This window comes from Schistocerca piceifrons, chromosome 11, assembly GCF_021461385.2.
Source record: "Schistocerca piceifrons isolate TAMUIC-IGC-003096 chromosome 11, iqSchPice1.1, whole genome shotgun sequence".
NCBI classification, from domain to species: domain Eukaryota; kingdom Metazoa; phylum Arthropoda; class Insecta; order Orthoptera; family Acrididae; genus Schistocerca; species Schistocerca piceifrons.
In genome coordinates, this window is record NC_060148.1 from 132,635,348 (window position 1) to 132,651,725 (window position 16,378).

At 40.9% G+C, this 16,378-nt stretch overlaps 2 protein-coding genes across 2 annotated transcripts; one reads left to right on the top strand and one right to left on the bottom strand.

Annotated features, from left to right (window-relative positions):
* Window positions 1–8,312: 8,312 nt before the first annotated feature.
* On the top strand, window positions 8,313–10,170 carry LOC124720361 (protein ALP1-like). Its single transcript, XM_047245692.1, has 2 exons — window positions 8,313–8,770; window positions 9,300–10,170. The coding sequence occupies exons 1-2, from the start codon at window positions 8,339–8,341 to the stop codon at window positions 10,122–10,124; spliced, it is 1,257 nt and encodes a 418-aa protein (XP_047101648.1). The 5' UTR covers window positions 8,313–8,338; the 3' UTR covers window positions 10,125–10,170.
* On the bottom strand, window positions 8,807–10,637 carry LOC124720362. Its single transcript, XM_047245693.1, has 2 exons — window positions 10,180–10,637; window positions 8,807–9,273 (listed from the first exon to the last, which is right to left on the bottom strand). The coding sequence occupies exons 1-2, from the start codon at window positions 10,519–10,521 to the stop codon at window positions 8,818–8,820; spliced, it is 798 nt and encodes a 265-aa protein (XP_047101649.1). The 5' UTR covers window positions 10,522–10,637; the 3' UTR covers window positions 8,807–8,817.
* Between the last annotated feature and the right edge of the window lie 5,741 nt (window positions 10,638–16,378).

The window sequence follows — 16,378 nt, forward strand, 5'->3', positions numbered from 1 at the left end:
GCATGCCCGCCCAGACATGGGAGATTGCTGCGTTGCCAGTTGCACGCGCCAAGGAAACTTACGTTTAGGGAGGAGCGCGCAGTTAATGAAGTAAAGCCACCACGGCCGCATTAACCCTTTCGCTGCTACAGAGACTTGCTCCCCGCATTCTGCGCTGTGCGCGATTTTGTCACCACTGCACTGCTCGCCTGTGCAGACACATGGTGTTCAGACTGCTTTGACACGCTTATCATTCAATTTCACAAAAACTATTTGGGCCAAAAATGTTATTTTTACACATCTTCTTGACTGTTACCTTCCCCCCATAAATGACTGAATTTTGTTTCGATGTTCAACGCAGTTGTTGTGCAGCATTAAATGTAGTAAACCACTGCACGAAATTTTGAAGAGTTTGCAGAAGTAAAAGTCCATAGCGTATACTTTCTGTATGGTTGATTTCAGTCGCCACTAGAAATTTCAAGAAATTACATTCAAACGAATAAAATTCATGAAGTAAGACACTTAGATATTGTTTTTAAATAAAGAAAATATTAAGCACTTACCAAGATTTGAACTCGGAACGTTTCGCCTTGCAGCCAAACACTTTAACCATTACGCTAATGCAGCTCTTCACTAAATTTTGTTCATGGAGGACTTTAGACTAGGATGCAAAATACTGACAAACACTGTTGGTATGACTATGAATTACTCACGTTTCGTCGAAGTACAATAGGAAATAAACAATTACCACTGTTCTTTATTGCGAAAAAGCGGTTAGTGAGAATGATACAAACAACTTTCCTTGGTATCGCCTGAATTAGGAGGCTTATTGCTAGTTTGGTTTAATTAAATAATAGACTATGAAGCAACTGGTATAAAGAATGCTTTTTCAAAACTTTCTATAAAAGAAATTCTGCTATCAAGACATTGCTTTCGTTCAGTTACTTTATTTATGACTGAACGTTTCTAAAACTGAAGACACTCGTCCGTGCTCTGCACTGCAGTTGAGCTCTGGCAACGTCGTTCTCTGTTCATTGGCTGACTGTGTTTTGTGATGTCAGATGCGCAGAACGAACCTAAACTCGGCCGCCGTCATAATTGACGCACACTTTAGTGCACAGAATTTATTGAAGTCTGCACTTCTTTGGCGGCTGCGAGGTGACGTCAAGGTTTTCCCGCGAATTTTTTCAGTTTTGCCGGTGTTGAACTACCTGGTGTGTGGTTCTGCATTGTCTTGCAAAAGAACACCAATTATGAGTCGACTTAGGTAGAAAAAACATTTCGGTAACTGCACGAGGGAACACGAAATCATTTCGTGTTGTATCGTTTTTCTACACGCTGAGTCATTCAGCCCCATCTGTAATTCTATAATGGCATTTTCAGCCTTTAAACTGTACTTCTAAGCTCTTATGTAGACAAAATGTTACCATGTCTGCTGCTGTCAGATAAAGTGTTGCCTTTTACTCCATGTACTAAATAATGTTCATCATAGTATTTATCTGTCTATATTTTGAATGTTCAGTAGCCAGTTCGTATTTGCAGTTACTTGATGGCACTCTCGGTGTAATGTTCACCTGGCCGCAATTGCTAACGTGGGCGTCTCAGTCTGATGCTACCTGTAACTTGACATGTGTGAGGAGACAGTAGCGGCTTGCCTTGCATCTGTTCTACTTCAAAAATTTTGTGACTAAAGGTGTATTGCTTGATATTTATTTTATAGGTGACATGTAAGTACTGTTTCTTTCTTGTACTGTCAGTCAGTACTTACATTTATACAAAAAAAAAAAAACATAATTTTTGTACTTAGGTTATAGGTCAGCTTGAATGTTTTACTTCTGATGAAGGCACTCATAGTAGTGCTGAAACCAGGTCAAAAGACTTAATTTTTGCGACCGAGGACTGTTATTGCTTGAATTTTACTTTGAAAATGGTCACTGACCATGCAGCCATGTTGAAAACTTTGCTAATTGAATGCTTATTAATTTTATTTCTTTCCTTTATTTAGAACATCGACAGTTTGATATTGGTGCCTGAAGCTTATCAAGCTGTTATTAGCAATTCGTGTGGTTCTGCATTGTCTTGCAAAAGAACAACATCCACCTTAACTTTTGCCGGTCAAATTCGCTGACGATGTGCTTTAGACTTCTTGAGGGGGTTGTTAGTGGATAGAGTCTGTTCATCTAGTTTGCAAAAAATGAGGAAGCACGTCCTCTAGATGTCGTGTGAAGTCACTTCATCGTCCGCAAGCCCCTCCGTGTTATATTGGCAAATGGTGTTTGCCCTTCAGGTTCTCTACCACAGCGAAACCGTCGTCTGACGGTGCTTACATCCACTGTAACATCTCTGCACACTTCCTTCAGCTTTCTGTGAATGTGATTTTTGGTGCCTCACCTTTTGTGATAAGGAATGCAATCACAGAATACTGTTTTAAGCCCTCTTTACACAGAAGCTGAAACGAGTGATCACAGGCGAATGCGCATTTGCAAGCATTGCACACGGAGTTTGGTCGTGCACGCCATCATAGACTCGTGCCTCCAAATAACGAAACAAAGATAAATCATACAGTGTGTTTTGTATTTTGTCTCTAAAACATTGTTGCAGAAAAGTTGCTTAACCTATATTCAGTACAGTGTGACGGAGGAAAGACACGTACAACCAGTTTTATTTTGTGTAGCGAACACACTTTCGGTCATGAAAGCACAACAGTGCTGACACACATAAATGTGAATGTCTGAATTTATGCACAGGCGTGAAAGATGTGCTTATTTTGGCTCTGATCAGTGATTTGCAACTGCAACATTGCTTGCTTTATTCTGAAACTTCACGTGCATGTTGATGGATGATTTTCACCCTCTCTTAGATGTGACTGAGGCAAAGATTTCAAAGGGAGACCAAAATTGTCGATGATGCCTTTTGGCAAGTCAGGGAAGCACTAACACTGTAATTTGTAGCAACAAGTGACACACTAGACTTGAGTATCTGTTTCGTGTGTCAACTGCATCTGTTTCCCAAATAATTCTGTACGTATGTAGTATGATATGCAAAACACTCAAGGATTGTACAAAGGTAAATGCGGGGGAGATACAGATACTAAAAATGAGAAATGTAATATAAAAACATACAAACGATCAGGCACATCTTTGTCGGGGAAAACAATTTTCACTTTCGTGGGGTGTTCAAAAAATTCTGGAACATTTGTAATTTCACGCCAATGGTGTGTTTGAGCGAAATGAGGTTGGTATCCCTGCATGTGCCTGTGTTTAATGTGTAACTGAGAGAAGTTTCATTGTTGAATGTCTGTTAGTTATTGTTCAGTGCCGTATTTGGTAGAATGTTGTTGCACATTTTGTGGCTTGTGAGATGGCAGAGTTAGAGGAGAAACGTATCTGTATTAAATTTTGCATGAAAATCATTAAAATCTTTACAGAGACACACTAAATGATGCAGGAAGCATACAGTGATGAGTGCTTAAGCTGTAATCGGTGTTGTGAATGCTTCACACACTTTAAAAATACCAGACAGAAGTTAGAGATGACCCTCGTTCAGGACACACTTCGACATCTACCGACAGTGTTCGTATCGGTAACGTCATCGAAATTGTGTGCCCCAATTGAAGACTGCCTGCCTAAGAGATTGCAGAAGAATGTAACATTCTGCAAGAAAATGTGAGAAGGAAACAGCCTGAAATGTGGCAAGACGATTCACAGCTCTTGCATCACAATAACGCACTCGTGCATCCGTCCTTCATCCCTGTTGGTGCGTGACTATTGCAGAAAAAATGAAAACGTTGTGCTGCCTCATCCTCTGTACTCTCCAAACCCGGCCCCTGCGGACTTAAGCGTACCGAGACTGCTTCCGAATGTGGAGACAGCATTGGGAGTGGTGTATCAGTTGTGAAGGAGAGTATTTTGAAGCAGACTGTGCACAATAAGTAAATGGTAAGCGTAGAAAAATTTAGTGGGCAATTTTTTGAACAGACTTCGTATTCTGTTCCTGCATTAATATTTCATAAAGTAGTAGCTAAACTGTGACATTAAGACAGATACTGTCGATGTAGGCTATGAGAATGGCCAGGTCTTTAGTGTATTTTTATTTTACATTAATCTGCATTATGTGTTTATTTTGATGACCTTTATTTCGCTTATAGAAATTACACGGAACAACTTAACTAGCTGTATTGGCACCGTCAGCATATTGGCAATTTGGATCTTTAGGATCCGACAAGCACCTGTGGGATCTGCATACTTCTATCAACAGAAGTACCGGGTGATCAAAAAGCCAGTATAAATTTGAAAACTTAATAAACCACGGAATAATGTAGATAGAGAGGTAAAAATTGACACACGTGCTTGGAATGACATGGGGTTTTATTAGAAACAGAAAAGAAAAAAAGTTCACAAAATGTCCGACAGATGGCACTGGACAGCAAAACGTCAGTGACTGCGCACGACAATCATGAATAAAAGGAGCTGAAATGAGAGAGAGAATCAGATGCGCCAGCAGTCGCAGCATGTTGATGTTACCTGAAAAGGCGCTTTTAGTGAAGCTGTATTATCAGAATGGGGAATGCGCTAGTTCAGCGTTACGATCCTATTGCCATAGGAAGGGGATTCTAATGGGTAAATGTCCGTTGACAAATGCAGCTGTGGTGAGAATGATTTCGAAGTTCGAAACCACGGGTTGTTTAGATGACAGACCTCGTAGTGGCCGACCGAGTTCAAGGCGTAATGCTGCTGAGACAGTTCAGGAAGAAATGGAGACTGTAGCGGGTTCGTCTGTGCACGGGGGAGTCAGCGCTCGTGCAGTCGCACGTCGCGCCGGCGTTCCATACACTACTATTTGGTTGGCACTTAGGCGTACCGTCCAATGCTATCCGTACAAAATCCATCGGCATCGTGAACTGTTACCTGGCGATTTAGTGAAGCGGAGGGCATTTGCGGTGTGGGCGTTTCAAAAGATGGCGGAAGATGACGATTGGTTGAGTAACATGTTGTGGACCGACAAAGCTCATTTCGCGCTCTGAGGGTCTGTCAACGCACACAACTGCAGAATTTGGGCTACTGAAAATCCTAGAACTGTCGTGGAAACTCCATTGCATGACAAGAAAGTCACGGTATGGGTTGGATTTACTACATCTACCGTTATCGGGCCTTTTTTCTTCGAGGAAATGCGTGATTCTGGTTTTGTAACTGTTACCGTGACAGGTGAGAGGTATGCCAATATGTTACAGAATCGCATCATCCCCAGCCTGGCTGATAAACACCTGCTGAAACGTACGATGTTTATGCAGGATGGCGCTCCACCCCATATTACTAGACGCGTGAAAGATCTCTTGTGCGCATCGTTTGGTGACGATTGTGCGCTCAGCTGACACTTTCGTCACGCTTGGCCTCTGAGGTCCTCAGACCTCAGACCGAGCGATTATTGGCTTTGGGGTTACCTGAAGTCGCAAGTGTGTCATGATCGACCGACATCTCTAGGGATGCTGAAAGACAACATCCGACGCCAATGCCTCACCATAACTCCAGACATGCTTTACAGTGCTGTTCACAACATTATTCCTCGACTACAGCTATTGTTGAGGAATGATGGTGGACATATTGAGCATTTCCTGTAAAGAACATCATCTTTGCTTTCTCTTACTTTGTTATGTTAATTATTGCTATTCTGATCAGATGAAGCACCATCTGTCGGACATTTTTTGAACTTTTGTATTTTTTTGGTTCTAATAAAACCCCATGTCATTCCAAGCGTATGTGTCAATTTGTACCTCTCTATCTACATTATTCCACGATTTATGCAGTTTTCTAATTTATACCGACTTTTTGATCACCCGGTACACTTCTATCCAGGCACTCCATCATTGCAAACAAACCACAATAAATGACTACGACAAGAGTTTACACATTGTGGCAAAGCGAGTGCACTGTCTCTCTCAGCGAAGGTAACGCTGAAACATTTGACAGTTCACTCTAAAACTGACACCCTGCGCATCATCAGTGAACAGTTGTGAATGTCACCTGTGCACAACTGAACACCACACTTCCAGTATGTTATATGAGAAAAGTGAGAGAAGGGTTTCAAACGGGTTTCAAACGATAAATGTTTTTGAAAACTGCGCTGGTAGTCTTTGAGGAGGTCATCCTGTTCAAAATACCTCATTATGTTTGACCTCAGACTATGTTCTAAGATTCTATAACAAATCGATGTCAAGGATGTTGGATGGTAGTTTTGTGGATCACTTCTACCACCCTTGTTGTAGACGGGTGCGACCTGTGCCTTTTTCCAAGAAGAGGGTTCTACGACAGATTACAGTTAGAAGAGGGGCTAACTCAGCCACAAATTCGGTATAGAATTTGACAGGAATTTCATCAGGGCCTGGAGAGTTGTTCAATTTAATTGATATCAGCTGTTTCTCAACATCAGTGACACAAATACTTATTTCATTCACCTTTTCAGTGTTGCGAGGATTAAATTGGGGCAGTTGACCTGTTTCATTTAGCTTCTTTGCTTTGTTAGCCCCCCAGTACCACTTTTATTGCACTAAGTATTAGTTCCTCCTGTTTAGCATAACATCTTACAAAACCTCAGAGCTCAGTGTGTCGTCATCTTGCCGCGACTCTACTAATTGTACTGGCTCGGTACACGCTGTGCTGTCCACCTTTTCCTTTGACACCTTTGCACCTACTGAAAGCAGACGAGTTCTCCTCTGGTTTCCCTTCTTCAGTGTTTCATTACTTGTGCTGTTGAAGGGTATAATCTTTTGTTAAAGATTTCACACACTAGGTCAGGTATTTGGATTAGAAACCAGTATAAGTCGAGGCAGAGTAGCTCAAGGCGCGCAAGCTACCTGGACTATATTTGTCAGGTATTGGAGAATTACGGCACTAGTGACTTGCAAAACAGACCTTACATGCAATTCAAAACGTTTTTGGAACTTTTCTTGCTGACACCCTTACAAAATAAAAAATGTTTCTCACTTTCTACTTTCTCACTGTTCAAGCTCTAAAGCTTCAGCATCAAGCACAACTTTTATCACTCAGTTAAAACAAACTCTATTTGCAAGACATTTTGTGGACAGTATCCTCATATACCATTGAATGTACCTGCAAAATTATATCATTGTACCACACACACTTCTGGAGATATGTCATAAACATTGAGATGCATGAAAAACTTAACTTTGCGTAAAATGGAGCCTGAATTACCCAAACTAGACTCCTGGAGTGAAAACAAATAATACCAACATATTTAAGGCTTTGCGTCTCTAACCATAAAGGTTTTTGTGCGTAACTTAAAATATCTGAGCACACACACTCATTTGTGAAGTAATCAGATGTCTGGAGTTGTTTTATACAAGGAAATTCAACTCCTGAAAGAATCAGGGTTGGGGATTTATTGGTAAATCATATGCATCGACCAGTAATTATACATTAATGGTTAAAAATTCACATGAAACTTGCAAAGAATTGCCTAAAATTAAAACAAATTAATCATTTACAAAATTAGGAGGCTCAATAAAAAATAGAAAAAATATTTCTATATATCAATATAGAACATCTGACACACACATTATATTACTGTTCCAAACCTTGCGAGCCTCAGGGCAGAGGGTGAATTTAACATTAGTATTGTCAACAGCGAGTACGGTAAGTGAATAGAACAGGTCTGTTTCCAAACGAGGTACACACTGTAAGCACTTGCGCTGTTGTACAGATGTTTTCGTGCAGTACAAAGACAAATATTTTTTTGCTAAAAAATGAAACAAATTGTAAATTTACTCTACAAAGCCAGCAAGTCCAGTGTACCAAAATTCTCCAAAAATATCCATGAACACCTTCCAAACTTTTGTCACTGGAATTCAGTTTCACTCTGTCTACCCTTCACGATAAGTATAAACCTTTATTGTCAACTTTAACCCCATAACATAAAACCTTGAGTTATCTCGTTTTTATTATTTTCACAGAAACTTAAAATCACAATTATACTCGGGCAACTTAAGAGCAGAACTTAAAAAAAAACAAAACCTGCTTATATCCGTTTAGCGCTGATAGTTAAGTGTTCGGCTGCTAGAGGGCATCGGGTCCTACATTTTAGCCTGGCTGTCATGTTTTGATTGAGGTGATTTTCACTAGATATTGTCTTTACTGTGTGCAGCTTTGGATATTAAGCCGCGTACACACTGCCACTGGAAACATGTTTCTGCCGGAAACATTGTTTTCTGCGATGTTTCGCAAATGTTTCCGACTTTGTTTCTGGTCTCTGTTTCCGTCCACACTGGCGGCAAACATTTCTCGTGTGTTCACGCCGTCTGCAGTGCCCCTTGTGTTATTGTGTTCGTATCGTCTGCTGCTGCGTTATGTCTGGTGTCGAAGAAACAATAATGATATGTGGAGCTGCATTATTAATGCTAGAAGGTTTACACAAACAAAATGAAAGGCGTCCTCGTCGTTGGTGGAGAAAAACATTCTATAGAAGAACTAGCGGAAATAATCTGCTACGTGAGCTGAGTATGGAAGACGGCTCTGGCTTCCGCAACTTCACTCGGATCTCACCTACCGATTTTGAATATCTGGCAAATATGATATCACCATTTGTTTCAAAAAAAGACACGAATTTCAGGAAAGCTATTTCAGTCAACCAAAGGCTTGCAGTTACTCTTCGTTTCCTGGCAACAGGAGATTCATTTCAGAGCCTTGCGTATTTATTTCGCATTTCGAAACAAGCAATATCTAAAGTAGTACCCGAAGTATGTGAAGCTCTGGTGGAAGTACTGAAGGATTATGTAAAGGTAAGTAAATGAAAAACATCGTTAAATAAGCACATTTACGAAGGTTATTATTTCTCAATTACGTTACATAATTCGTCAAACACAACTTCTTCAACTGCGTTGTCACTGTCACTGTCTACATAGCTTGTAAATGTAACAGGGGAATTGTTACTTGATGATGATGGCCCTGCTACATTCATACCCCTTTTCGACTGCTCACTTTCTAAATACGCTACATGTTGTTTCATTAGTACATTATTAAGAATAGCCATTGTTTTTGCTCGTTGTAACTCGGGCAATTTCCTTAAAACTGAGGCCACATACTGCCCATACGCACTGCATTCATCGTCCTTGTCTTCTTGTTTTTGCAGCACTTTAGTTAGCAATTGAGTAGCAATCTTGAAGGGTTGCTGCATGTCTTTTTTCTCGCCCATCATCCTTCTGATTTTTGGTGGTGGAGGACTGGAAGGTCCAGCTGCAACCTCTTCGTCCTCAATTGTGCCCTCTGGCGAATGTACGAAAACCTGAAAATCAAATTTCTTTCTTTCAGATACCTGCGACTGAAAACGACTGGAGTGAAACAGCATGTTTATTCTCACAGATTCTTCAGTTCCCCCATTGTGTCGGAGCAATTGACGGGAAACATATCGTGCTACAGTGCCCTGTTGGTAGTGGAAGTGAATATTACAATTATAAAGGTTCATTCAGCATTGTGCTGCTTGCTGTCGTCGATGCCAGCTACAACTTTTTGTACGCAGACATCGGCTGCCAAGGCAGAATATCAGATGGTGGTGTGTTCAAAAACGCGAGCATAAATGAGTTGATTAACAAAAAGAAACTTAACTTGCCACATGCCGAATGCTTACCAGGTGGCACCAAGGCCCTACCATATGTTTTTGTAGCAGATGATGCATTTCCCTTACAGGAAAACATTATGAAACCCTACCCGGGAAAACATGTTAAAGGTTCAAAAGAGAGAGTTTTTAATTACAGGCTTTCAAGGGCCAGAATGGTTGTTGAGAACACTTTCGGCATTATGGCTTCAGTTTTTCGTGTGTTTAAAAAACCTATGTTGCTACAACCGGAAAAGGCAAAAACTGTCACACTTACAGCTGTATGTCTCCACAATTTTTTAAGGCGAAATGCTGCGGCAAGGAACCAGTACTCCCCACATGGAAGCTTCGATTCCTACGATTTACAAACAGGTGAAATGATTCCAGGCACATGGAGACGAGATGACACTGCATCAGTTTTCATTTCAGCACAGAATATACCAAGGAAAGCTGCTTCCACGAATAAACAAATTCGAGACGAATTTGCTAATTATTTTTTAAGCCCACACGGAAGTGTACCGTGGCAAAATAACTATGGGTGAATGTGACTGTGTACTATAAAATACAAATAAAGACAAACAAGCATAATTTTCGTACCTCATTTTCCACAGTATCTTTTGTCTCCTTTGGCTCATGTACATCGTCCAAGAACTGCAGCAGCCGATAGCCGAACCAGTTCGAGTCATATGCAGTGTCTGCACCACTACCAGATGGTCTGCTGGCAATAATTTTTCTTTTCTCGCGCCTGTACGCAACCACTAGCGATCGTATTTTCTTCTCAACACTTCCCTTGTCCGTGCTAAAGGCTGTTGCAATTTTTGCAAGAGCATCGTGTTTTTTAAGGGTATTTTTGTAATCCTTGCTCCGGACGTTCCATAAACAATCCTCCTCCTGGTACATTGCAATTAAATCGACAATTTGTTGCCTTGACCACTCCATTATTCTACAAAACAAAGCGAAAATGAAAACGACAGTAAACAGAACACCGCTAAAAAGTTGACGACACACACACACATACGCTAGCGCCGTGCAGCGGTGACAAGTGGTAGCTAGCCGGAAACATTGTTTCCTTTGATCTGTACCGACACTGCTACGGATAGATGTTTCTGTGTTTCCAAACATGTTTCGAAACATGTTTCCAAATGGTGTCCACATCAAGCTACCGGAAACATGTTTTGAAAACATGTTTCAGTCTCAGTGTGTACGCGGCTTTAGACAACAAAACGCACACTTTCCGAGTGTCCCCTGTATTGTTGTTTAAGCAGTGCTTTCAAAAAAATATGACTAGTTATCCTGACCTTGACATTGAATTTAGTGGCTCAGAAAATGAAGAAGAATGTGATGTTACTTCATTAGCAACTAAAAGTCAGTCATGTGACAAGTACTTGCCAGTGGTACGAGACAAATACATTCACTGTGCTCCAGTCAGCTCCTCCAAGATTTATGCTCACAGTAAACAGTTGTGAAATACATTTTTAGGGCTTCAGGGCTCAAGATATTTTAGCCAATGTCAGTGTATGAGTATACTCAGGATTTTATTATTGGTGATCTTTAAAATTTTTGTAACTCATTATCATTATTTTCAGCTTTAAAAGTGATCTGTGTGTGTGTGTGTGTGTGTGTGTGTGTGTGTGTGTGTGTGTGTGTGTAATGTCTTTCATTATAGGATGTTTTCATTAATTAAAAAAATATTTTTTTTTTAATATAAATTCTATCTCAAAATCAGCAGAAAATTTCATGTGACTTTGGTCACGTGCAAACTACACTACTGGCCAGTAAAATTGCAACACCAAGGAGAAATGCAGATGATAAACGGGTTTTCATTGGACAGATATATTATACTAGAACTGACATGTGATTACATTTTCACGCAATTTGGGTGCATAGATCCTGACAAATCAGTACCCAGGACCACCACCTCTGGCCGTAATAACGGCCTCGATATGCCTGGGCATTGGGTCAAACAGAGCTCGGATGGTGTGTACAGGTACAGCTGCCCATGCAGCTTCAACACGATACCACAGTTCATCGAGAGTAGTGACTGGCGTATTGTGACGAGCCAGTTGCTCGGCCACCATTTACCAGACGTTTTCAATTGGTGAGAGATCTGTAGAGTGTGCTGGCCAGGGCAGCAGTCGAACATTTTCTGTATCCAGAAAAGCCCGCACAGGACCTACAGCATGCAGTCGTGCATTATCCTGCTGAAATGTAGAGTTTCGCAGGGATCAAATGAAGGGTAGAGCCACAGGTCGTAACACACCTGAAATGTAACGTCAACTGTTCAAAGTGCCGTCAATGCGAACAAGAGGTGACAGAGATGTGTAACCAATGGCACCCCCATACCATCAAGCCGGGTGATACGCCAGTATGGCGGTGATGAATACACGCTTCCAATGTGTGTTCACCATGATGTCACCAAACACGGATGCGACCATCATGATGCTGTAAAGAGATCCTGGATTCATCCGAAAAAATGACGTTTTGCCGTTCATGCACCCAGCTTTCTCGTTGAGTATACCATCGCAGGTGCTCCTGTCTGTGATGCAGTGTCAAGGGTAACTGCAGCCACGGTCTCTGAGCTGATAGTCCGTGCTGCTGCAAACGTCGTCGAACTGTTCATGCAGATGGTTGCTGTCTTGCAAACGTCCCCATCTGTAGACTCGGGGATCGAGACGTGGCTGCATGATCCATTACTGCCGTGCAGATGAGATGCCTGTCATCTCGACTGCTAGTAATACAAGGCCGTTGGGATCCAGCACGGGGTTCCGTATTACCCTCCTGAACCCACCGTTTCCACATTCTGCTTACAGTCATTGGATCTCGACCGATGCCAGCAGCAATGTCGCATTATGGTAAACCGCAATCACGACCTTTATCAAAGTTGTAAACATGATGGTACACATTTCTCCTCCTTACACGAGGCATCACAACAATGTTTCACCAGGCAACACCGGTCAACTGGTGTTTGTGTGTGAGAAATTGGTTGGAAACTTTCCTTGTGTCAGCACGCTGTAGGTGTCGCCACCGGCGCCAACCTTGTGTGAATGCTCTGAAAAGTAATCTTTGCATATCACAGCATCTTCATCCTGTCGGTTAAATTTCGTGTCTGTAGCATGTCATCTTTGTGGTGTAGCAATTTTAATGGCCAGTAGTGTAATCAGCAGTAAGACACGGTCAATACCTTCACTGTCCGATAGCAGTGATAATGTTACTGTTGACAGTGCACTAAACTGGAGTTAGTAAACACAGTTTTCCAAAATTCCTTCTCCAGAGAAAATGAAGTAAGTACTCCAGAATTCCAATCCAGAACAGCTGGCAACATGAGTAACATAGAAATAGATATCCTTGGTGTAGTGAAGCTGCTTAAATCATTTACTAAAGGCAAGGCCTCTGATCTGTACTGTATACCAGTCAGATTCCTTTCAGAGTATGCTAACCCAATAGCTCCGTACTTAGCAGTCATATACAATGCTCCCTCAATGGAAGATCCTTACCTAAAGACTGGAAAGTTGCACAGGTCATAATGGTGTTCAACAAATGAAATAGAAGTAATCCACTGAATTACAGACCCGTGTCACAGCCATCAATTTGCAGTAGAATTTTGGAACACATACTGTGTTCGAACTTTATGAATTACCTCGAAGAAAATGATTTATTGACAAATAGTCACACAAATTGAGAAACTAACATCACGGTCAGACACGACTAGGTCTTTATTTACTTAAAGTAATGAATGCTGTCAGCGGAAAGTCGTCAGGTAAAACGGAAGTGATAACCGGCATTCCCCTAGTTTATGTCCTAGGCCCTGTCTGTTTCTACTGTGTATAAATGATTTAGGAGACGACCTGAGCAGTGCTCTTAGATTTTTTTTGCCAATGATACTATCATTTACCATCTCATGAAGTCATCAGATGATCAAAACCAATTTCAAAATGATTTAGATGAGATATCTTTACTGTCCAAAAAGTGGCAATTGAACATAAATAACAAACGCATGACGTCATCCACCAGTGCTAAAAGGAATCTGCTAAAATTTGGCTACTCAATAAATCACACAGATCTGAAGGCTGTAGATTCAACTAAATACTTTGCTACTACAATTGCAAGTAACTTAAATTGGAACTATAGATAGCGCCGTGGGGAAAGTGATACGAAGACAAGTGTTTCATTGGCAGAACACTTAAAAGATGCCACAAGTCTCTACTGCCTTCACTACTCGTGTCTGTTCTCTTTTGGAGAATTGCTGTGCAGTGTGGGATCTATATCATATAGGATTTAAGCAGGACATTGAACTTTTTCAAAGGGCAGCTCATTTTGTATTATCGTGAGATATGGGAGAGTGTGTCGTGGATATGATACGCAAGTAGTGTAGCAATCATAAAAACAGTGGTTTGATCATTGTGGTGAGATCTTTTCATGAAATTTCAGTTCTTTCTTTTTCTGAATGTGAAAATATTTCTTGGCACCCACCTACATAGGGAGAAATTATCATTGTAATAAAAATCAGTGTTTCATTTTTCACACACGCTGTTAGTGTGTGAAATGATAGAGCAATAGGGTGGAGGTGGTTTGACGTACCTCTTCCCAGCACTAAATTGTGAGTTGCAGAGTAGTGCTTGTGATGTAGGTTTTATAGTGTTTGGTTGTTGCCCACCCGTACCTTTTCATTCTTTCAGACTGTAATTTTCTCATTTCCTATGAAGCCTCTGTAGCCCTCCTATGTGTCATTTATTATTTGTAAGAAGAGTATTAATTTTATCTTTGTTCTCTTCATCTGTTATATGGATTCCAGCTACTTTAAGGTCTTGCTGAATTTCTCAGATCCATTGTCCTCTGTCGTCTTTCTAAGATTTCTCGTCACGGGTTGTAAAATACTGTTTCAGTGCAGTCACAGGTTGAGAAAGAAATGAGAGATTCTTTTCTTCTTCATTGTGCTGGCGATTGGGTCAATTTCTTGATAGAAAATTTCATTGGGTAAGATTCTCCAGACTCCTTTGACCTGGTGTTTATTATTTATGCAAGTCACAATGATTCTTCTTTCAGTTTTGAGGAGCTGATCAGTTCTTCCTTAATTTGTAATTTGGAGCAGTGTTTTGTAGTCACAAGTGGCTTTCAGGAGAGTTATGGCTTTACAGTGTTGGAGCTTAGTCTCTGTCGACAGCATTTCATATTATACATTGACCGTGTGTGACTTGAGCTTTTTTCATTTCATTGGTTTTGTTTATCCACGTTTCTTTCTCACTTATGTTATGCTTTGATTTCGCCAAGATTTTTCGAATTAAAGACCTGTGTACATCTTTCGATTGATTATGAAGACTTTACTTATACACAAGGGGTTTCGTGAGCACGTCCTCAGTTTTCGCGAAGGACCGTTGATACTTGAATCTTGTTTTTAATGCAATTTTTTTGATATTGGTGATGTGGGCAGGAACTTCTAACATGTCAAGAGCTAAGAGAGTTTATCATCCACTAACCCCCAGAACTTTGTTCTTATTGATGGTTTTACTCCAATTTTGATTTTTGGTGTGCGTGTTCACAGGTGGGGCACGAGCATGCGCGCATTTGGGGGGGGGGGAGATGAGAGGTGAAAAGCAGTGGGGATAATCCATCACCTTATCTAAGACAGGTTTTTATTCTAAAAGCTTTTAAATTTCTTTCATGAACTTTACCTTGGAATTTGTGTCTGTTAAATTTAGTTACATGATTTGTATCAATTTGGGATGAAGACCATATATCTTACGCCTTTTTTAATTTTTTTTTTTAATTTTTTAAAAGTATAGATTCTATGATACGCTGTTTTGAAATCTATGAATGAAGTAAAAAGCTGTTTATTTCTGTACATGCATTATTCCATTATTAGTTTCAGGCTGAGGATTTGTATTGGGCAGCTTCGTGTGAAAATTCTTCCTTGGTATTCTCAAAGTTGCAGTTCCAGAGCGTTTTTGATGATGTAAATTATACAGGGAAAAATTGTGTGTGTGTGTGTGTGTGTGTGTGTGTGTGTGTGTGTGTGTGTGTGTGTGTGTCTTTAGCAGTAACACCATGAGCAGGGAACACTGTACGGTGGATCTCCGTGTGGTGTGGTCTGGGCTACCCTCGGTTGTTCTGTTTCGAATACAGTTGCCTTTTAGTTTTGCTGTCTTGGCACAGCTACTCTGTACTGCGGCTGTGTGCTAACTTGTTCCTCTCAACTCTGTGTCCGGGCAGAGTGATGCTGTAAAAGTGCCTCTCACAGCTTCCAGATACTGAATGACAAACACGTCTTCAGTGGTAATCTTCTGTATTGTTCCAACTATCTAACATAAGTTGTGAAGACGGACCCAAATATTAGCAACTTGTAAACTCACACACATTAGTCAATATGTCTGGCCACATTGAACACGATTTAAGATCTAAGGCTTGTCTTGAGCATTTACACAGTATTATGTCTGTTTTCTCTGAGGTGTTTGTAATAGTTGCGCAAACAAAGTTGACACTCGGTGTGGTGGCTGATGGGAGCAACTGTAAATGAGAAATGCTTTTACTGTCTCTCCCATCAGCCACCGCACCGACTGTCAACTTTTTTTGCACGTGTAATAACGTGTACAGGGGGCGCCCCCGAGGCATACCGGTAAACGTCCACATCTAGCAAGTTTTACCGCTCACTGTGCCACATCTTGCCCCTGCTGTGTTATGTCACTGCGTATGCACTGTCTGCACAGATCGTGTATTGTGGTGTTCCCACTACATAAAATGTTCGTGGGAGAGACTGCTGTCGTTTGCCAGTGCGATCATTCTCAGTAGAACACAGGCCATT

Coding starts and splice junctions, on each gene's coding strand:
- LOC124720361 (XM_047245692.1), top strand. CDS start 8,339: ATGTCTGGTGTCGAAGAAACAATAATGATATGTGGAGCTGCATTATTA. Junction 8,771..9,299: donor TACTGAAGGATTATGTAAAG/GTAAGTAAATGA, acceptor TCTTTCTTTCAG/ATACCTGCGACTGAAAACGA.
- LOC124720362 (XM_047245693.1), bottom strand. CDS start 10,521: ATGGAGTGGTCAAGGCAACAAATTGTCGATTTAATTGCAATGTACCAG. Junction 9,274..10,179: donor AAGATACTGTGGAAAATGAG/GTACGAAAATTA, acceptor TTTGATTTTCAG/GTTTTCGTACATTCGCCAGA.